Here is a 23,637-nt window from a genome sequence, read left to right on the forward strand (position 1 = left end):
CTAAAATATCACCCGGCTTGATTAGTGAGGAACCTGGGTAGCATAGTGGTTAAGGATTGGGCTGCAAACCCCAAGGTCAATAGTTCAGAATCATCAGTCACTCCATTTGAGAGAGATGAGGCTTTCTACTTCTCTGAAAAGTTACTGTCTTAGAAACCCAGAGGAGCAGTTCTACCGTACCCTATAGGGTCTGACTGTGAGTCAGAACTAAATCTGTGGCAGTGAGTTTGTCTTTTTGGTAACTTGACTAGGTAGGCCTGGGGCTGCCACCGGGTCAGCAATGAACTACTAACCACATGGTTGACTGTTCAAACCCACCAGCTGCTCCAAGGGAGAAAGATGGAGCTGTTTGCTCCTGTAAAGATTTGCAGCCTCAGAAAACCTATTTAGGATAGCTCTGAGCTGAGATCAACTTGGTGGCAGTGGGTTTGGATTTTTGGATTTGACTAATGTAACATCTAAAGTCTCGTGTGAGTTTCCCAGAACTAATGCACTTCTAGTGTTCTTTGACTAATGCTTTCACCATAAATTAGAGAGGTTGAGTCAGATTTGCATTTTGGGGTGATGGCTTTATTCAGTCTCCATTTGCAAACCTGATGCATATTAGCAGCTGCAGGGTGGTTGAAAGAATGCCTAGTTTTAAACCTCTCATTTTCAGGTGGATGGATGGAGGGTTTTTGGATCTCAATGGGGAAGGAATGGAAGCGGATGTGGATGAATTTTCTCGAGAGATTTTTAAGACACTGAAATTTTTCCAAGCCAAACAAAAGAAGGAACTACTAGAAAAAAGAAAAACAGCAAAAAGACGCTCTCTGGTAGAAGAGAAGACTGAAGAAGAACCAAAAGATAATCCTACTATTAATATGTGTGTTGCAGTAATGGAGCAGATCAAAACCTTTAAGGTATGAAAATACTTAATGATATTTTTTTAATCTTTTTTAAAATTTAGACATTTTATTAGGGACTCATACAACTCTTATCACAGTCCATACATACATCAATTGTATAACGCACATCTGTACATTCTTTGCCCTCATCATTTTCAGAGCATTTGCTCTCCACTTAAGCCCTTGGCATCAGGTCCTCTTTTTTCCCCTCCCTCACTTAATGATATTTTAATATTATAAAATATATCTTTCAACTTGCTATTCACCATTGTATAAGAAGTAAAATTCATCCTTGACCTTACTTTTTATGTACACGAGGAGTCCACTTGTGTGAAATGGACTTGGTGACTATCTCTTTTAAGCATCTGACCCACCACGATAAGCCAAGCCTAACACACCATCTCTCTGGCTCTCGTGATTGGTTCAGGAATAGGCATGTAGCCCAACCTGGGTCAAAGTTTTCTGTGAAAATTTTGAACTGCATCTGGGAAAGAAAGCCTCTTGTTTATTTGTAGAAGCTGTGAGGATATGAATTCATCAGAAAAAATGAGATTTTGAGATTTCTTTTTCAGTCCTTCAACCTCTTGGTCAAGCTCTGACTGGCCCCATTCTTGTGGATCACAGATGGGCACTGTGAAAGGGTGAGGGTTCAGCGTAGGGAGGAAGTGGTGAGAGGACAAAGAAAGAGCCTTCTTCCTTTCATCTTTTGAACCCCTCGCCATGAAGGGACACTGGCGTGTGGAGAAGAGCAGCCACATCCAGGGCGCTGTGGGGCTGGGGAGGAGAGAGGCACGCAGTCAGCCACATTTGGTTATACTGGGGCAAAGGGCTCTTCAGGCCCTAGGAAAGTAGTAGAAAATTGTTCGGACACCTCACTGAAAATAACACCATATAAGTCGATTGAAAACATTGGAAGCCGAACCACATTTTTATGATGTACTGTGATAAAACTAAACATAATGAAACAGATTACGATTAATCAAGCATAATTCAAATGTTGTATGATGTCATAACTATTTCTTTTTTTCAGGATAAACGTGTTTTAAATGTGTTGTTTAAGTCTGTAAGACAGTCTTTCCTAAAGTAAGTGATGCCACTCCCTGGGGTGCGCTGGAGCGAGCCAGGGGGGCTGCAAAAGCAGAAACCTCCACTTGATCCTGGGCATGGGCTGTGGTACAAAGTTTTTAATTTCCAGTGGGGGTGTTGAGGTTTTGTTTGTTGAGGTTTTTTCCTGACAAGGGGCAGTAGGACAAATAAGTTTGGGAACCTATGATTTAGATGAAGAAGGATTTTAAGTCCAGAGAAGTTGTTCATAGACTATGAATCTTAAAAATGACCCAGAGAAGACCTGGCCGAGCCCCTTATACCATCAAACGATAATGAAGAGAAATTGAATAAAGCTAATAGAAATATTTGGAAGCAGAATCAAAGCTGAATCCAGGAACCTTGGTCCATGTTTCATTCTTTCTTCATGATGTCACGGAAGCCAGTCCCTTTATGGAATGTTGTTGTGGGCCACTGAGTGGATCCTGACTGATAGCTGACCTACTGGGCAGAGAAAACCCCCAGCTCTTTACTCCCTGGGAGCACCTGACACTTGAAACTGTTGATCTTTCCATTAGCAATTAGTTGTGAATGTTTGGGAGTCACAATTCTGCACATGGTAGTGGCATATCTGGGGCAAGGCACGCCACATTTGTGTGTCCCAGTCACTTGATTTGATAGGCATTTCCCCAATTTCTAACGATACTGATCACCCCTTTATATTTTACTCATTCAACAAGTATCTATTGAATGGCTGCTATGGAACAGGTACTGAGGTGTTGTCACAGCCTCTGCTCTCGTAGAATTTACATTCTATTTGCTTTTCATATTTCCCCTTCTGTTAGTGTTTGCCTTTAAGTTATGAATTTAAGAGATTTTTAAGCCCTACTCCGTGTCCATGGGATTGCCAGGAGTTGGAATGGACACAATGGTAACGGTTGGTCTGGTATACTATGTTCTGGGTAAGAATCCTTAGATAATAAATATGTTTGTGCCTGGGATACAAAGAGGCTTCTAAAAGTTTGTAGGAAATGGAATGAAATGGTAATGAAAATCTTCCACAAACTTATTTTTAAATCATTTTATTGGGGACTCATACAACTTTTATCACAATCCATGCATATGTCTATTGTGTCGAGCTCATTTGTATATTTGTTGCCATCATCATTCTAAAAACATTTGCTTTCTACTTGAGCCCTTGATATCAGCTCCTCATTTTTCCCCTCCCTCCCTACTCCCCACTCCCTCATGAACCATTGATAATTTATAAATCATTATTTTGTCATATCTCACACTGTCCAGTGCCTCCCTTCACCCACTTTTCTGTTGTCTATTCCCCAGAGAGGCGGTTATATGTAGATCCTTGTAATCGGTTCCCCCTTTCTACCACACCCTCAACCCTCCCGGTATTGCCACTCTCACCACTGGTCCTGAAGGGGTCATCTGTCCTGGATTCTCTGTGTTTCCAGTTCCTATCTGTACCAGTGTACATCCTCTGGTCTAGCCAAATTTGGCATCATGATAGTGGATGGGGAGAGGAAGCATTTAGGAACTAGAGGAAAGTTGTATGTTTCATCATTGCTACATCGTACCCTGACTGGCTAGTCTCCTCCCCAAGACTCTTCTGTAAGGGGTTGTCCAGTGGCCTACAAATGGGCTATGGGTCTCTCCACTCTGCACTATCCCCCTCATTCACTATGATAAGATTTTTTCTTCTGATGATGCCTGATACCTGATCCCTTCGACACCTTGTGATCACACAGGCTGGTGTGCTTCTTCCATGTGGGCTTTGTTGCTTCTCGGCTAGATGGCCACTTGTTTATTTACAAGCCTTTAAGACCCCAGAAATTATATCTTTTGATAGCCAGACATCATCAGCTTTCTTCACCACATTTGCTTATGCACCCGCTTTGTTTTCAGTGATTGTGTTAGGAAGGTGAGCATCATGGAATGCCAGTTTAATAGAACAAAGTGTTCTTTCATTGAGGGAGTACTTGAGTATAGGCCCAATGTCCATCTGCTACCTTAATACTAAACCTATAAACATATGTACATAAATCTACTTCCCCGTAATCATATATAAATATATTTACATATGTATATGCCTGTATTTAGACCTCTATAAATGTCCTTTGCCTCCTACTTCTTTCCTCTATTTCCTTTTACTTTCCTCTTATCCCACTTATCATGCTCAGCCTTCATTTGGGTTTCAGTAATTCCTCTCAGTTACATTGGCCTTGATCACGCCCTACCAGCCTCCTACACTCTCCTCGCCACTGATTTTGGAGCACTTGTTGTTCCCTTGTCCCTGGGGTGGTCAACACCCACATCCTTTCCCCGTCACCTCCTCTCCCATATCCCCCAAACTATCGATCTGTTGTTTTTTCCTCCAGATTGTTTATCCAGTCTATCTTATCTAGATAGACCTGCCGAGATAATAATGTGCACAAAAACAAGACAGAGCAAAACAAAGCAACAAAAGAAAACAGAACAAAATAACAACTAAAAAACCAATGACAAAAGAAAGTAAAGCCTGTAAATAGTTCAAGGTCTATTTCTTGACCTTTAGGAGTGTTTTCCAGTCTGATAGGGTGCCATGCCTTGGCACCAAAGTCTATTTTTGGTATTCCCTGGGGACTTCCTTATTCTGTTCCCCTTGCTGTTCTGTTGCATGCCCTCAGTGTTTTGCCTCAGTGTGGTGGGGTCAGATCAAGTGCAATTCCCACACTGTGTCTACAGTGTTGTTTCCTGTAGGGCTATGGGTAAGTGAGGGATGTTGGGTCTTGTAGTAGGGCTGGCCATATGGTCCTCTCTGTGCATTGGCTGCTCTGAGCAGGGATATCCTCCTCAAGGCTTGGTGGGCCAGGATGTACTTACTCCACTCTCTCTTCCTCCCCCTTCATTTGCTCCATGTGCTCTGATCAGACATGTCCCTCTCCCTGAGCTTGAGCTGTAGCTTCAGTGCTGTCCTCTGAAGTGAATTCTTTTTGGCTGTCCGCGCAGTTGGGATTGGGGCCAGCCCTTCAGACCTCTCCACTGGTTCCCTGCTTCATGCCGGTATGTTGCATTCACATCTTGGAGCACCGGGTTGAAGTCCCTGTGGAGATATAAACAATACCCTCCCCTTGGGTGGGTTAGTGCCCTGTTCCCCCACAACCTATTTCTTTTTTATTTTGTTCTCCACCCTCCTTTCTGGTTGGCTACCATATGTATCCCTGGATTTGGTCTGGCCCCTCCACACTACCTGGACCTCACCCAGGAATGTTTGCATACAGCTTTTCCCTGTGCCCCTTTGTATTTTTTTTAAGCTAACCTCAGTGGACTTTTGTTGTACTTGTCCCTTTGTGCTTGGCTTACTTTGCTTAACGTACTTTCCTCCAGTTCTTCCCATGTGGCAACGTGTTCATGCGTTCATCACTGCTTTTTAGCTATGCGTAGTACTCCACTGTATGTATGTACCACAGTTTTTTCATCTGTTTGTCTGTTGATGGAAATTTGGGTTGTTTCCAGCTCCTTGCAATTGTGAACTGTGCTGTGATGAACATTGGAGGCCAGATGCGTGGCCGTGGTTTGTTTCTTTCCTCTTCTCAGTATATTCCTAGTAGGGGGATTGCTGGGTCATATGGTAGCTCGATTTCCATCTATTCTAGATATCGCCAGATTGATTTCCACAGTGACTGAGATGAGAGTTACTGTCCCCCCACAGCCCCTCTAACACTTGTTGCTTTCTGATTTTTTTAATTGGGCTATCTTTGAGGGTGTTATCTCACTGTTCGTCCAAAAACTTTGTGAAGCCTCTAGGTGTCTCTCTGAGGCCCTGTTGGTGCACTGTAGGATAAGAATTGGGCTGCTAACCCTGATGTTGGGGTTTTAAACCCACCAGCTGCTCTGTGGAAGAAAGATGGTGCTATCTGCTCCTATAACCACTTACAGCCTCGTACAGGGTCTCAATCTCAATCTGTTCAATGACTTGATATGAAATAAATCTAATAACTTGAAGAACTCTAGTTTTTATGCTATCAAGGGTTCATGCTTAAATATATATGTGTATGAAAGATAAATGAGTGACCTATTATCCTTTATGTTTTCATCATTAGGAGTATATCCCTACTGTCTCCATTCTGTGCAATCCAGGAATGAGACCTCGCCACTGGGCCCAGATGTCAGAAATTGTAGGCTATGACTTGACTCCAGACTCTGGAAGTACCCTGAGAAAAATTTTAAAATTAAACCTTACACAATATTTGGATCAATTTGAAGTAATAAGTGCAGGTGCAAGCAAGGTAAACATAAAGATCAACTAACATACTCTGAATTTGCTAATCAAAAAACTGTCATTCAAAAAAGATTTACTGTGAATGGTGAAGGAAATATTGCCCAGTGCTGGGCCATCCTCACAAACGTTGCTGTCTGAGCCCCTGTTGCATCCACTGTGTCAATCTCTCTCAGTATGGGTCTCCCTCTTCCTCTTGGAGGCCCGCGAGTCAGCGAGTTTGGCTTTTGGTTCAGTCTTTTTCGTTGACCCTCTACTTTACCAAGAATGATTCTTTTTTTTAAAATCATTTTATTGGGGACTCGTACAACTCTTATCACAATCCATACATACATCCATTGTGTCAAGCACATTTGTACATTTGTTGCCCTCATCATTCTAAAAACATTTGCTTCCAAGAATGATTCTTATTAGGAATTATTAAATTGTTAGAAATTACCCTCAATAAAAAAATACACTGTAGCTACCAATGATATTGAGAAATTTCTCCAAAATGCTAATTTGGTTAACTATGGAAAGTCACTATAGTCAGTAAGATCCTTTCTCCCACCACCCTATTCCTCTTTCCTTTTTTCTAGGAATTTTCATTAGAGAAAGCCATGCACACAATGATGGCGACTTGGGATGATATTTCTTTTCATATAAGTTTGTATCGTGATACTGGAGTCTGTATTCTTTCTTCAGTGGATGAGATTCAGACTATCCTTGATGATCAAATTATAAAAACCCAGACAATGAGAGGCTCACCTTTCATCAAGCCATTTGAAAAAGAGATCAAGGTATGCTAAATATATTGAGCTCCTGCTCTTGGTCATTACAAAAAGTTGCAGTCTTTCTACATTTGTTCTCCCTGGGAATAGGTCAGTTTGTTGGATGGGCTTTTAAGAAGTTTATTGAAATCAGACTATAATCTTGATAGTTTTCTAGTAAAACATATATTCAGAAACTGATAGAAATGCATAGACTATATTTGAGAAAGTATATATTTTGAAAAGAAAAATAGTTTCATTAAAATAAATTTTCTCCAATGACAATGAAAGATTTGGAAGGAAAATGGTGTTGGTATAATTTATTCTAACTTCAGAAAGCCCAGTAGACCTTGGTTCTGACTATATTGTTTAACATGCTTTAAAAAAAAACAACCCAAAAAATCTTTTTTTGTTTTGTTTTTTAAAAATATTTTTATTAGGGGCTCTTACAACTCTTATCACAATCCATACATACATCAGTTGTGTAAAGCACATTTGTACATTCATTGCCCTCGTCATTCTCAAGACATTTGCTCTAAAACAAAACCTTCTATGTACTATAATTTAATTTATTTTGTGAAGAACTAGCTTGGCAATATTTTAGAGTGATTACTATCCACTTGAAAAAGACGAATGATATTTGAAGTCCCAGTATTACTTCATATCTATATAGTTATTATGGGAAATAAGAGAAAACAAATCAATTCGAATGGGGCTTTCTACTCCCATAAAGAGCTACAGTCTTGCAAACTCACAGGGGCAGTTCTACCCTATATCATAGGATTGCTATGAGTCCGGTATTCACTCAGTAGCAGGGAGAATTGCTTCATAGTGCCAAAATTGTAATTGAGAACCGTGTAAAATGAGGCAAAGACAAACCACAAATGGAACTTCCTCCCTGATCTTGAGTGATCCCAAACGAGGTGTCAAAGACCCCTGTTGGTGCTGTGGGCTCTGTATTGGGCTGCTGATCACAAGCTCAGTGGCTCAAACCTACCAGGTGCTCCAAGGGAGAAAGATGAGGGTGTCTGCTCCTGTACAGATTTATAGTTTTGGAAAACCTATATAGAGCTCTTAGGAGCTCATACAGACTCCATGATAGTGGCAGTGTTTTTTAATCATGTGTCAGATTCTGTTGTAGGGGTGTTGCATATATATCCCCATTTAATCTCATAGCCTACCTTCAAAAGGGGTATTGTTACTTTCTCTCTTCACAGATAAGGAAACCAAGACAGAGTAAGACAGGTAATTTGGCCAAAATCACGAAGTAAACAAATGACAAAGCTGGGATTGAAACCCAGGCAGTCTGTTTTTAATTTGAACCTAAATGGTATTTTATAGAGGATCTTGGCTGTCATTATTTGGAGTTTCTAAAGCATATCATTCTTCCAAAAGGACATAATGGTGGACCATTTCCCATGAACCATGTTGGCTTAGCCTTCTGATAAGACATTAAGTCTATTGTTGAAATTTCTACGTTGTCTAACAAGGGGGATTTAGGAGATAATTTTAAAGCTTTTTAGACTTTCAAGACAAAAGAAATATGAGGCCCAATCTCTCAGTACTCTTACATAGTACCCTAAGACCATATTTTTTAAGAACCAAAGATTATATGATAGGCCTACAGCAAATAATGTTAGGGGACCCAAGAGAATAAGGAGTTTCCGCCCCCTAAAAAAATAATGCTTCTCATCCTGGCACTACTGACATTTTGTTTCAGATGATTCTTTGTGCAAGGTCTGTCATGCACAGTATACATTGTAGGAATTTAGCATTTTCTGATCTGTGTTCAGTATTGCTAGTAGCACAACTCAGTTGTGTTGACCAACAACGCCTACAGACATTTGTCATATGTCTTCTGGTATTGGCATACAAATCGCCTCTGGTAGTGAACCACAGATGCAGAACCACATACCGTATATACTCTAGTATAAGCTGAGTTTTCCAGCACATTTTAATGCCGTTTTTGTGGTAAAATTAGGTGCCTCGGTTGATATTTGGGTCGGCTTATACTAAAATATATATGGTGTATTTCTGGATGCTGTTTTTACTTGGGAGGAGGACCTAGGGATTAGGAAATTAGACTCAGGAACAACCTGGCCATTTCTAATTGTGAATTTTAATAACTTCAGAAAAGCTCAGACTTCCTAGGGTTTTTCTAAGGCTATGTGTGGTATACCCATATGTGACATTGAACTGTTTTGCATCGATTTAAAAATAAGAGTAAAATTTGAACACTTTTCCACATTATAATTTCTGCCTTTTCTCTAACAAGTAGAACTAATACAGTGTGCTTTCTTTCCATCGAGGCCTGGGAGGACCGCTTGATTAGAATACAGGAAACGATTGACGAGTGGTTGAAAGTACAAGCTCAGTGGCTGTATTTGGAGCCCATCTTTTGTTCTGAGGATATTATGCAACAGATGCCGGAAGAAGGGCGGCAGTTTCTCACAGTAGACAGACATTGGCGGGATATCATGAGGTTTTGTGCAAAGGATCCAAAGGTGAAATGTTGATTTTCTCTTTTACATTAGATGAAATCTTTACTTTTGGCTGCTAGCATAAGCCCAATGCTAGCATAAGCTCAAGACAAGAAAAATATGAGGCCCAATCTCTTAGTACTCTTACGTAGTATGAGTACCCCCCACCCCAAGTACAAAAGTAAAATCTGACCATTGTAAACAAACTGGAGAGTTCCGAAAACATTTTTAAAAGCAACATTTTTATTTTCAAACCATAAGACACACTACTTATACCTCATGTTCCATTATCTTCTGATTACACTTTTCCCCATGAACTTTGGGAAGCCCCCTCATATAGTGGAGCTGCTTCAAATATGCATTTAATTTCTGTAAAGACTCACAGCCTTGGAAACCCCAGGGCCAGTTCTACTCTGTTAGATATGGTCTCTGTGAGGTAAATATTTTAGACTTTGAGAGACCGATAGTCTTGGTTACAACTATAACTCTGTAACTCTGCTGTCTTGCCAAAGCAGTCAGAGGACACATATAAATGAATGGGTGCCCTAATAAAACGTAGCTTCTAAGACGCTAGAGTTTTGATGGGTTCCCCAAATGCTATTTTCCTCTTGATTTGTTCCACTTTTTAAATGTGTAAAAGTAATTTTTTTTAAAGAAGCAGTTCTTAGTTCACAGGCCACACAAAAGTAGGTAGTAGATTGGTATAGATGGTTGAGTTTATGAGTGACAGTTGTAAAAATATAAATTAAGCCACACACCAACCTAACAGTTTCAGACATCATTTAAAATAATGTAGAAAAAGGGAAACTGAATGACCATCATAACTTCTCATTTGCACTTGGATAAACATATCTGATTTGCTTTCTGGTGGCGGAGTCTGGAGAACACGCACAGACATGGCACCTCACAAGAGAAGGAAAAGAGGGCCACCAGCCTTGGTCCTCAGGTGACTGAAGGAGGGGACGTCTGGTCCTGCCACAGTTTTGCATCTTTCAGTTACACTTTTGTCCATGTCACTGATCTCTCTGGCAAAGAAGCCATCTGCGTGTGACTGGTAGGATGAAGGAGATGCTGACAGATGAATCTCAACCCTACGTTGCTGTGTTTGTTGCCCAGGAAGGGCCCAGCAGTGCAAGGGGCTGGCATCACTGTCCTGCACTTCAAACTGCGAACCACAGGAGGAAACTGGACTAAGGCCTTTGGTCCAAGGGCCCAGTCTACCCTCCGAGCCCTTGGCTGTTTGGGGATAAAGAGTGGGCAGATTGAGGATGTCACCCCATCCCTTCAGCACTTGATGGAAGAGTGGGGGCTCACCATGGTCGCCAGCTGTGAATAGGATTCTTAAAGTGATTTGGTTATTTGTATTGGTTATTTTATGTTGATAAATTGCCTTCACATGCATAGACACAAAATAGTTATGATTTATCATATTATACTTGTTTTTACAAAAAACATAACCACTTCACTAAAATTTCTCGTATTTTGACATTTCCGACATATCACATAGATGAACATTTCTATCTCCTTAAACCTTTATCTAGTGTGTGAACACTAATTAAAACAAACATGTGTCTTTTAGGTTCTTGCCGCTACTTCACTAACAGGCTTATTGGAGAAACTGCAGAACTGCAATGACCTCTTGGAGAAAATTATGAAAGGCCTGAATGCGTACCTTGAAAAGAAGCGCCTCTTCTTCCCTCGGTACTGTGGATGACCAGTTCTTCTAAAACGATAAGCGGCTTCTGTTGTGTGATGAATTAGAACTAAAATGTTCGTATCTCTTTTCCATGTGCTTTTTCCTCCTAGTTTTTTCTTCTTGTCAAATGATGAGATGCTAGAGATTTTGTCCGAGACCAAAGATCCTCTTAGAGTTCAGCCTCACTTAAAGAAGTGCTTTGAAGGCATCGCCAAACTGGAGTTCCTTGCCAATTTGGACATCAAGGCCATGTATAGCTCTGAGGGCGAGCGAGTGGAGCTGATCGCACTCATTTCCACGTCGGCCGCCAGGGGCGCTGTGGAGAAGTGGCTCATTCAAGTGGAAGACCTGATGCTCCGGAGTATTCATGATGTTATCGCTGCGGCCAGACTGGTGTGTTTCCTTGGATCTTGTGTGTGGCCTCTAGTCTGCAAAAGTTCCTTGCGGGAGGTCTTAAATGGGTACTGACAACTTCACACTGAAAGTTCTTATAATGTAAACCATTTATTATTTCTTTACTATTATTCATATCAGACATTAAATATGCCACTATGATTAATATAAAATATTAGAAGTGATTATAACATGTAATTTAAGTGCAAAACCCAAAAAGGTGTTATGAGAGAAATAACAGGATATATCACTTGGAGTGGGACAGGGTCAGCCATAGGCTCCATAAGGAGGTGCCATTGAAACTGAGATCCGAAGGATCAATAGGAATGAACTAAATGGATAACGGTCATAAATGGGATGAACATCTCACTCAAAAATTCACTGTCTGAGTCAATTCTGGAGACCCTATGGAATAGAGTAGAACTGCCCTGTGTTTTTCTGAGGCCGCGTCTCTCTACAGGAGTAGACCAGCTCGGTGTAACCCACTGCACCTGGGCTCCTCGGGGAAATCATCTAGGGATCTGGAATTAAGACCCCGGGGTAAGAAAGAACAAGGATGTTTAAGAACCTCCAAGGAGGAGTAGAGTGAGCAAAGTGCAAAGTGAAGTGAAAGGAGGGCCGAGGGTATGGCCGTGGCACACAGAATGGACAAGGTGGAAAATAAGGAGCCGATTACATTCACTCAGATAAGAGAGGATGTTGACTGTGGAAGTGGCAGGAGATATGAAACAAGTAGACAGACTGAAAATTTGTTTTGTAGTTGATTTCAACAGATCTTGGTGATCAACTGACCGTAGGATCTAGGGATGAGGAAGAAGGAAATCTCATGACTCAATTTTCTGTTTCTGACTTGAGCATATGTGTGGCATTTGGTCTGAGGGAATGTCTGGGGAAGGAGCACGTTTGCAGAGACTTGGGGGACCAAGAGTTTACTTTTGGATAGAATGAACTAGAAATGCTTATGAGAGAGCCTAAAGCAGCAGTTCTCAACCTGTGGGCTGTGACCCCTTGGAGGTAGAACGCATTTTTCACAGGAAAACACATATTTCCGAAGGTCTTCGGAACTGAGATGCCACTCCAGGCGGGTCCGCCCACATGCAGATATGCCCACATATGAGCACTCGGCATGAAGACTGTTACCTATGCTGCACCATGCTTCAAGACAAAATTTCATTGATTTGTCATTAGAAATAAATATTTCACAACATATAATGACATTGTTTTTGTGAGTAATCACTATGCTTTAATTATGGTCAATTTGTAACAATGAAAATACATCCTGCATATCAGATATTTACATTATGATTCATAACAGTAGCAAAATTAGAGTTACGAAGTAGCAATGAAAATAATTTTATGGTTGGGGGTCACCACCACATGAGGAACAGTATGAAAGGGTCGTGCATTAGGAAGGTTGAGAACCACTGGCCTAGGGGATATGTCTAGGAGACCAACAATCACCTTTTTAGCACATTTTGATCTGGATGTCAATTCTCTGGTATGAATGGATGTTAAACACATCATCTAGTTCACTAACTGCTTTTCACACTTAAACACTTATATAAGAACTTGAAATGAGGTGAACAAACCTTAATGGAAGATATTTAATATTTGAAAGACATAAAAAGGTACTACACACTAAAAATAATTTTTTCAAAAAGGTACAACACATTCTCCATTATTGTGCTAATGTAATTAAGCTAGTCTTGAATTATAGACTTAAGTATATTTCTGCCTTTAGGCCGACAAAGCAGCAATTGTATAGTAAAAAACTAGTTTTAAAAGACATTGCTGCTTTATATCTAGCAATTCACTTTGTGCGAATGAAATGTTCCCTTTTCCTTGATCAAGAGCTCTATGAAGCTCAGCTGCTTGCAGGGTCTGTTCAGCCTCAATGTTTATGTAGATACATCTTGACTTTTTTGCCTTCTTCCTAGTCATTCTTCAAAAAAATATGAAAGCACATATTTTAATAGAGAAAAAAGTTACAAAGCATTAATACCATCCATGGTAGTTTTTCTTTAGTATAAAAACTTACCTTGCATGTGCCTAGCACATGCCTCTTAGCCATTCCTCATTTGTCTTTGAGGCTTAAACTAGTTTGTCATTTGCACTTACTTATAGATATGTCCAATAAAATAATTTCCATAATAATATGTATGTCTACCTGTTTAATATTCTTATATCTAAAATAATGCCATTCTCTTAAAAATAGAGTTTTCTTAAGCACCACCTTCAACTGAATTCTGCAGTTGGTTTTTCCAATTTATAATTTGGATATGCTACTACCATTCTCTTTAGAAGCAAATGATAATCTTTAAAATAGATTAAATTTATATCTTCTGATAAATCCAAGTTAATGCATTTTGAAAATAGAAGTGTTAGAAATGACAGTATTTTGAAATCAAAAGCACAGTTTGTATAATTTTCACATTGTATGCTTTTGTGATACAAACTTTTAGAAAAACTATTGATAAATAATACAAAAGCTCTAATTACTAGTCCAGTTTTGTTCTACTTGCCTTTTCAAATAAATCTCAACATTAGTATATACACTTTATTGACTGCTTTGTTTCTTTAACAGTTTAGTAAAGCCTTTAGGTTTTATTATTATAGAAGTAGTATATATCCTATGTTGAAAATCTGACAGCTCTCCAAAAAAAAGGAACATAATCATATCAAATTCTTCCTTCCAGAATTACCCGTTATTTACAGGCTGGTACACATCTTTCCATAAAGCGCACATACATATTTTAAGAATATACTAAGAATTTATGAACTTCTTTAAAACAGCTACCTGAAATATTTTTTTCACACATACATGATACTCTAGTTTATACAAGAGCTATGGTGCACAGTGGCTTAAGTGCTGGGCCGTTAATTGAAAGATCAGCGGTTCAGCCCATCAGCTGCTTTATTGGAAAAAAGAGAAGGCTTTATCCTGAGAGACGTACAACCTTGTGGAAGCCTGGGAGCAGCTCAGTAGGGTTGCTATGAGTTGGAATGAAGCTCAACCACATGGGGTTTTGGTTTTGTTTCGTGATCCTATGAATACTGACTGCAGTTTTGTAACATTAGACTTTAGATTTCCCCTCCTCTTTTAATCTTTTAAAGTTAGAAATACATGTTAATTCTCCAGGCTTATCCAGAATCTGAAAGAAAAGACTGGGTTCGAGAATGGCCTGGCCAAGTTGTGCTTTGTGTTTCTCAAATGTTCTGGACTTCTGAGACACAGGAAGTTATAAGTGATGGGCCAGAGGTAAAGCCTTATTTTACTTTAAATAACACCACTTTGTTTCCATTTTGTTTTTAAAGTTAGCTTATCTATTTCTTTGCAAAGGTAATTCTCTCTAAATTTCTATAGATAGCACTAAAATCATACAGTTCTTGAAATACTTGTTCTTAATATTTTACTAAGCTCTCACAGAATCACTCAATTCTTGAATTAGTTTCTGTATTTGAGCTAGATTAGGAAGTCAGAATTGTTTTGTACCAGAGTAAACACATGAGATGCATGTTGTATATATTCTGCAGCACCAATTTAATGGCTTTAATCTCCCCCCCCCCTAGGGATTACAGAAGTACTATAATGAACTTCAGAATCAACTAAATGATATTGTGGGGCTGGTAAGAGGGAAATTGTCTAAGCAGACCAGGACCACTCTGGGGGCTTTGGTCACTATTGATGTCCATGCTAGAGATGTGGTCATGGACATGATTGAGAAAGGTATATAACATTTTCCTTTAATATTAAAGAAAAAATATCAGTAGCTTATAGAAATAAAGTTTAATATTGTTTTTTCACTTTTAGAACAGAACTTCTTTTATATAATCTTTTAAATAACTTGGAAAACATGAATCATTTTAATATTTGCTGGTATAAATTAAAAATTCAATTTTAAAATGGTTTCCTTTTATATTTTATGTGTCTTATTTTACTTTATTCCTTTTAGGTGTCTCACATGAAACAGATTTCCAGTGGCTTGCTCAACTTCGATATTATTGGGAATATGAGAATGCTCGAGTTCGGATCATTAATTGCAATGTGAAATATGCTTATGAATATCTTGGTAACTCACCTCGACTTGTCATTACTCCTCTAACGGACAGGTGTTACAGAACATTGGTATGCATTTCAATGATTTTAATTTATATACAAGATTCCATTTTGTTCATATTTTCTTATCCAAATTTAACATGATTATCCTTAAGTACAGTGATGCCTTAATTGTCGAACTCAATTCATTATTTCAAATTCGTGTTCACACACTGGAAAGTTTGAGAACCGAACATAATTTTCCCATAAGAAATCATGGGAAACCAAATAACTGGTTCTTAGACTCCACAATTACACTCGTACATTTACTTCCAGGGCTTTAACACAAAGTTAACAGTCCTAGGTTGTAGAAATAACCATTAAGCCATCTAAACAAAATAAATGCAATATGTTAAATATCAAAATACAATATAGGAAATAACATTTTAAAAAATTGTCCACGGACTTTCCCTTCATTTGAAGGCTGCCTGGCACACTGGGAGCAGAGGGAAACTGGAGGAGGAGGACGAGGAGGAGGAGTGTGCTTTTTTGGAAGGCAAGCCTCCTTCCATAAAGCTGCTGGCACTTCACTTTCTGGGGCCTCTCTAAGAGTTTATCTAATGACACCTGCTTCCGCCTTTTTTTCAAAATATTCCGAAAGCGAGAAGCAGCGTTGTCATTTGGCAGACTCACAATCTGACTATCGCTGCCTGATCTGGGTGCTGTTCTGCCCAGAAAGTGGCCACTTCCATCCAGCTAGCATCATTTCTCCCTCCCCGCCTCCTCCTTCGGGCGTTCTCCTCCTCCTCCTCCTCCTCCTCCTCCTCCTCCTCCTCCTCCTCCTCCTCCTCCTCCTCCTCTTCTTTTTTTTCAGTGGAGAGCTCTGCACTGTGCCCTCTACCGACGCCTCCTCATCCTCTTCATCAACCTGAGACCCCTGACCGGCCAAGAGACACAAAAATCCTCCACACGAGCCTCCTCCTCAGTCCTCGCAGCCTTCACAGTCTCTGTCACAGCTTCTGGCCACTGCATGGGTCATGGTCCTAGGAGAGACCCCCCCCACACACACACACACTGCGATAAGGGTGATAACGCAGTGAAGGATGTGGACGTGAGTTTTCTAGAACTCTAGAAGGTCAGCTGGTTGTCTGAGGTTACTTCACAGCCGGCTGGAGCAGTGCTTTGGTGTCGTTTCTGGAACTCAGCACCGGCTGGCGGCCCGTGGCTGGCTGAGCGGAGTCCTATGGGGCGAGGACGCACCGGGACAAAGGCGCCCCTCTGCTCCCACTCGCCCTGGGCGCCCTTGACCAACACAGTTTCTCCCGCAAGGACTTCTCCACGCGGCAAGGCCGAAGCCCTTCTTGTCCCCACTCAGTGAAACGCTGCCTGGTCACCAGGCTGTATGAGCTGCCCTTGCCGTCCACGCACATTGTTTTCCAGTATGTTCTCTTGTTCAAACACATGTGGCTTCTCGGAATGGCACTACGTGGGCTTCGCTTTACAATGCCCACTTGCATTCCCACACGGAAACAGGGGGCGCCTGTCTTTCTGTCCTAGGCTTGTGGCCTGACAGTGCCTGTCCCTCTCCACTCTTGAGGGTCTCATTGGGCACTTTTTTGGCAAACAAATGAGGTTTTGTCGCAGTTGAACACTTGCCAGGGAATGACACTCTCAGCCTCCAAGTATTCAAACTCAGCCACTCATTTTTCAGCTTCATCTTCTGTGCACTCGCCCATGTCTCACTGCACTGTCTGCCTGCTCTCCTTTTGAATTTTTCAAAGCAGCCCGGCTGCTTTGAGCGCACGGGCTGCTCAGCACTCGCTCCACACCATTTTTATAAAATCCCCGCAGAACCACTGCCTCAGCTGCTCTCTCACCATGAGCTTTTCTGATTTACCTGAATCCACAGTCACTTTTCAATCTCTGCGATGTCTGGGTTAGTTGTTTCGTGGTTAACCAGTTCACACCTTTTGCTACACTCGCTGCTTTAATCACATTTTTTTTTCAAAACTGATGTTGTCTTAACCATGTTGTATTCAGACGCCAAACCAGACAAGCAGCATCCTGATTCAAATTTCACAATGATTTCTTTAACTCTACTGTGGTTCTCAGAGTTTTCTCTTTAGTGTTAATAAGTTAGTAAAGTTACTAAGCATGACTTTCTTTAGATTCACGGTTATGATGTTTATGGAAATAATGTAAAAAAGTAAAGCCCAGTGATGAATGCTTGAACGCACTGGCCTAACTAAGCCCTGCATGTTGTCTGAACCAGAGCAGCGCTCAGACCGAGGTGCCCCCTTTGAGTCGGTGATGAGACCAGCTACAGGCTCTTTTGAGCCAGGTTACTGGTTCAACTACTGAGCAAAGTTACGGCCGCCAAGCAGTTTTCTGTTTCAGAGTCTGCTGTTGAAGTAGTGGCAAGCTTGAGCTTCGGGCCCTTTGACAGCCGAGGTATCGCGAGGCTGTTCTCATATCTGTAACTGTTCCATGCAGCCATCCCTTTCTAATTTCAAATTCCCTTTCTGTATTTATTTCAAGGAATGTCTGTTTCTGAGTACTTTTGTAGCATGTAAGTGTATTTGAATTCTAGGGTGTGAAAATCACAAGTCACTCCCAATTGGCATGATCAGGGGCGAAAAGACCCTAGAAATATGAGGGAGCTTCATGGAAAATGGCATTGATGGATTTTTTTTTCAATCAAATTTTTGAAGCTTCCTTAGATAAGAATAAGGGGAAAAATGAATGTCCAAAAATGAAACTGACTTTGTGGTAATCCTGTAAAAATTGACGCAAAAATGAGAACGCTGCATTTGGACTCAAGAATGCCAAGTTAGTGCTATTGAGTAGGAGGATAAAAACCAAAACCAAACTCACAGCCAAGGAGTCAACACGGACTCAACGGCACTATAGAACAGGCAGAAGTTCCGCGTCAGTTCTGAGACTGAACTCACTCTTTATGGCAATCGAAAACCTTGTCTTTCTCCCCATGGCTGGTCCTTTCAGACTGCTGACCTTCCAGTTATGAGCCCAATGGAGAGAAAGCAAACTATAAGCAGATGCTGGAGAGGGAGGGTCGGAGAGCTATGATTATTAACAAGGAAAAAACCCTTAGGGAACAGGATTGCCAGGTGAAATTCAGGACTTCCAAGTAAATTCAAATTTCTGGAAAATGACTGTTTTGATCGTTAAGTGCCATCAGGTCATTTCTGACCCACAGAGACCCCATGTGCCACAGAAGAAAACATCGCCCAGTCCGGCATCATCCTCACAATTGTCCCTAAGCTTGACCTCATTGTCACGGCCACTGTGTCCGTCCGTCTTGTCGAGGGGCTTCCTCTTTTCCGCTGTCCCTCTGCATTACCACGCATGATGTCCTTCTCCACGGACTGTCCTCTCCTGACACCATGTCCCTCCACCCTTGCCTCTAAAGAACATCCTGGCTGTATCTCCTTCAAGACAGATTTGTTTGTTCTTTTGACAGTTCATGGTGCTTTTTCTTTTTAATCATTTTATTGGTGGCGCATACAACTCTTATCACAATCCATCCATACATCAATTGTGTAAAGCACATTTGTACATTCGTTACCCTCATCATTCTCAAAACATTTGCTCTCCACGGAAGCCCCTGATCATGTTTTTTTTTAATATTCTTCATCAGCACCATAATTCAGCTGCATCAATACTTCGTTGGTCTTTCTTATTCAGTGTCCAACTTTCTCATTCATAGGTGGCGATTGAAAATGTGATGGCTTGGGTCAGGCACACCTTAGTCCTCAAAGTTACATCTTGGTTTCTCAACACTGTACAGCACTCTTGTGCAGCAGACTTAACTAGTGCAGTGCATTGTGTGATCTCGTGACTGCTGCTTCCACGAGCATTGATTGCAGAGCCAAGTAGGACAAAATCCTCGACAATTCAACTTTTTCTCCATGTGTCATGATGTTACTGAGGGCTGACATCCTTGATCTTATTCAGCAAGTGCCTCAAGTTTTCCTCACTTTGAGCAACAAGGTTGTGTTGTCTGCGTACCACAGGTGGTTAATAAGCCTTCCTCCAAACCTGATGCTGCTCCCAGTTCCATATAATCCTGTCTCTCTGGTTATTTGCTTTTGTAGATGAATAAGTATGATGAGAGAATGTAGCTCTGACACATGCCTTTCATGATCTTAAACTGTGCAGTATGCCCTTGTTCTCTTCATACATCTGCCTCTTAATCCATGTCCAAGTTCCACATGAGCACAATGAATATGCTGTAATTCCCATTCCTTTCAAAGTTATCTGTAGTTTGTTATGATCCGCACAGTTGAATGATTTGGCATAGTCAATAAAACACAAGTAATTATTCTGGTAACAAATGCTGAGTTTGCTGATGGGTAGCTCCTATTTAAGCAACAAACAAACAAAAAGCAACTCATTGCTTTTGAAGCAGTTTTAAATTGATGACCCTATAAGACAGGGTGGAACTGTATCCTTATAGAAGCTGACCATTATATCTTTCGTTGGTGGAGGGGCAGGTGGGTTTGGACTGCCAACTTTTTGGTTAGTAGCTATATGCTTAATCACTGCACCACCAAGGCTCCTAGCTCCATTCCAAACCAAGCTTATTGCCATTGAGTTGGTTCCAACTCATAGTAATCCTGTAGGTTGGTTAGAACTGCTCTTGTGAATTTTTTTAGACTGTAATTCTTCATGGGAGTAGAAAGCTTCATCTTTTCCCCCATGGAGTGGCTGGTGGTTTCGAACTGCAGACCTTTCAGTTAGTTGCCCAACAAGCAACTGCTAGGCCACCAGGGCTCTTCTAGCTGACGGCAATTCTTAGGAAAAGAGGGCACTCACAGCTATTGGGGCATGGATGCAATTGCGGCCTGGTAAAAGCACCAAAGGCAGGGCACCAAAGGGTCTGTAAGAAAATGTTTCATCAAACTCTCCTTCTCAGGAAGCGCCTTGAGGATGCCTGCTTTGTTGTCTGGTGAAGAACAAAAACCTGGAGAAAATTAGTCTCAGGCTTCTATGTTATAACCAGGGCTTTGAACTGCTTCTTGCTAATTTAGTCATGGCTAAGGAAGAGAACCCAAAATGGACCGGATTTATAAAATGTAGGCGAACTGGAACAATAGCCAGAATGGGGAAAATGGTGGATCAATGCCTTGCTAGGAATGTAATGTCTCTTAAAAAACAAGGGCAGTGTGAGTGTTGCATAGCAACCAACTCTCTTTACCCTCAGAGTTGGAAACAGTGGCGCCCCACTCAAAGACCCTACTGCTTCTGATGAGTGTCTACCTCCACAGCCCTGGCAATAGCCCAGTCATTCAAATCAAGCTCCTGAAAGGGTGCACTGTGCCTCTTCTGTGTCTCTGAGTCTAGGATTTGGACTCTAATTATCCCCAGGGTCTGATTTCACTTAATCTGCCATGACAGAACCAGTTTGAACCAGTTCAAAGCTCTGGTTTTAACTAGAGCCTCAGTGAACTCAGAAGCTGTGTTATGTGTATAAGATGGAAGCTAACAACTTTGATTTATAAAGTTGAATTACACCCAACATCGTACATAGCACTAGGCTTTGTGTTCTCCCGGTTTATCTGTTACTCGTAACAAAAAAGGAATACATTTATAAGCATTTTCTTGAAATTATAAAGAATATAAGTGTGAGGTTTCCAGCAGTCACAATAATGGACATTAAGAATATAGCATTCATTGTACGTTTAAGATGGACAAAATAGCATTGATAGTGTTTAATTTAATAAGCTGTCTATTGTTTTATTTAGTAAATGTAAACATAGGTTACATTCAATAGATTATTTTCAATCTCAGTCCTTTTCTCCTATTTTTTTTTAATAAAAGAAGGCAACTTCTACAAATCCCCAGGTGGTTTTTTATGCAAGTAATTCTATAGAGAGAACTGACAGTAACATGTGTTTGTAATTCCAGCCACTTTTGTAGTTATTATTGTAGCCTAAGCAGAAAAGGGCATATAGTATTGATGTTGCCTTTTAAAAGCTTCAAGAATAATGAGTGATGAAAAAATATATAATTAATTGCCATGCAATGTAGAAAGCAATGTCACTGACAAGAAAGGTAAAGAGCAGTGTTCTGGATGTATAAAACTGGAGACTATACCCAAAGGGAGGGCAATAGGTGAATCACAGGAAAAATGAGGTCATGTGTCTCTCATTTGACAGGCCCCCTGAATAGCACTCACTTTGGGGAGCTGACTTTCTTTGTAGCTAGCCACCAGGAATGTGTTGGTACTGTCCTCCTCAATCATTTCTAATTAGCACTGTGTTCTCTCCATTGGGACTGTTAACCAGTGGGTTATGTATTGGTCAGCAGTTCACACCACCAGCTGCTCCTTGGGAGAAGTTTTCTACTCCCATAATAAGTTATAGTGTCAGAAACACACAGGGACAGTTCTATTCTGTCCTATAGGATTTCTATGAGTCATAATAGACTCAATGGCAGTGGGTTAATTAGTTAACCACAAGGTCAGCAGTTCAAACTACCAGTTGTTCCTTGATAGAAAGATGAGCTGTCTACCTCCTTAAAGATTTACAAGGTCTTCCCTATGCAGGGTTGCAATGAGTCAGAATCAACTTGATGGCAGTGAGGTAGGGTTGATTCTAATCTTATTTCCTCAAGCTATATTCTTTTATTTTTTAAAGGAAATGGAACACATATACAAAGTACTAGAGGGTAAGGAGATTCTTATACATTTTCACATTTAATTTTGGATCCTTTAAACTGCCTTTGTTTCAGCAGACAGGCTTTTTTTTGGTTCTCATTGCTATGTCTATCTATATAAGATATGTCTATCTCTATAAGAGAGGCAAGGTAAACAATCCTGAGGAGAAAACAACGGTACTGATGGTTTCAGGGCGACATGGGAAAGGAGGAGGAGGGGGAAGCCAACAAACTCAGGGACCAGGGAACAACAAGAGATCTAAAATCAATGTCTAGGAGGGTGTAGCATACCTGGTAGGGTTTGATCAAGTGTAGTATATCCGAGAGGAACTATGGAGAATTGAATGAAGGTCGAACATGATAGTGGGACAGGAAAGTAAAAGGAGATAGAGGAAAGAACTAGTAGGCAAAAGATATTTATAGAGGTCTAAATACAGGCATGTACATATGTAAATATATTAATATATAACTAGGTTTATAGGTCTAGGTATATATATTTATATGTTAAGTATTAAGGTAGCAAATGGACATCGGGCCTCTACTCAAGACCTCCCTCACAGCAAGAACTTTTTGTTCTAATAACCTGGATTTCTGTAATGCTCACCTTCCTGACATGATTGCTGGAGACAAAATGGGTACATAAACAAATGTGGTGAAGAGAGCTGATGGTGCCTGGCTATTAAACGAAAAAGCTTCTGGGGTCATAAAGGCTTGAAGGTAAACAAGCGCCCATCTAGCAGAGAAACAACAACACCCACATGGAAGAAGCACACTACTTTGCATCTACAGGTAGAGGTGTCAATTGGATCAGGTCTTTCTAATCAGAAGATATGAAACAATCATATTGATGAAAATGTGGGTCAGAGTAGAGACCCAAGGCCCATCTGTAGACAATTGGACATCCTCTCACAGAAGGGTCACAAGGAAGGAATGAGTCAGCGTGCCGTATAGCACCAACGAAACACATAACATTCTTCTAGTTTGATGCTGCCATCCCCCCACACTATCGAGACCCAGATCTACCTTACAAATCTGGCTAGACCGGAGCACGTGCATTAGTACAGGTAAGAACTCCTGACTCATGGGATCCAGGATAGATAAACCCTGCAAGAGCAGTGATGGGAGTAGTGATACCATAGGGTAGGGGAAAGGAGGGGGGACAAGGAGAGAAAGGGGAAACTGATCACAATGATCAACATATAACACCTCCCCATCCTACCCCAAGGGGACAAACAACAGAAACATGGGTGAAGGGAGAGAACGGATGGTTTACAAGGTGAAAATAACAATTTTTAATAATTTATCAAGGTTCACGAGGGTTGGAAGGTAGGAGAAAGAGGGACATAAGAGTAGCTGATACCAAGGTATCAAGTAGAAAGAAAATGTTTTGAAAATGATGAT

The 23,637-nt window shown here is 40.8% G+C and overlaps 1 protein-coding gene across 1 annotated transcript in view; it reads left to right on the forward strand.

The window, feature by feature from the left end:
• DNAH12 (dynein axonemal heavy chain 12) overlaps positions 1–23,637 on the forward strand; it is a 185,315-nt gene that overhangs the window by 39,931 nt on the left and 121,747 nt on the right. Inside the window, exons 16-24 of the mRNA XM_075550753.1 lie at positions 659–902; positions 6,029–6,214; positions 6,783–6,983; positions 9,263–9,457; positions 11,013–11,134; positions 11,240–11,522; positions 14,662–14,781; positions 15,093–15,249; positions 15,476–15,648. Coding sequence (XP_075406868.1) covers positions 659–902; positions 6,029–6,214; positions 6,783–6,983; positions 9,263–9,457; positions 11,013–11,134; positions 11,240–11,522; positions 14,662–14,781; positions 15,093–15,249; positions 15,476–15,648 — 1,681 coding nt within the window. The remainder of the gene's footprint in view (positions 1–658; positions 903–6,028; positions 6,215–6,782; positions 6,984–9,262; positions 9,458–11,012; positions 11,135–11,239; positions 11,523–14,661; positions 14,782–15,092; positions 15,250–15,475; positions 15,649–23,637) is intronic.

Source organism: Tenrec ecaudatus, chromosome 5 (assembly GCF_050624435.1).
Source record: "Tenrec ecaudatus isolate mTenEca1 chromosome 5, mTenEca1.hap1, whole genome shotgun sequence".
Classification (NCBI taxonomy): Eukaryota; Metazoa; Chordata; class Mammalia; order Afrosoricida; family Tenrecidae; genus Tenrec; species Tenrec ecaudatus.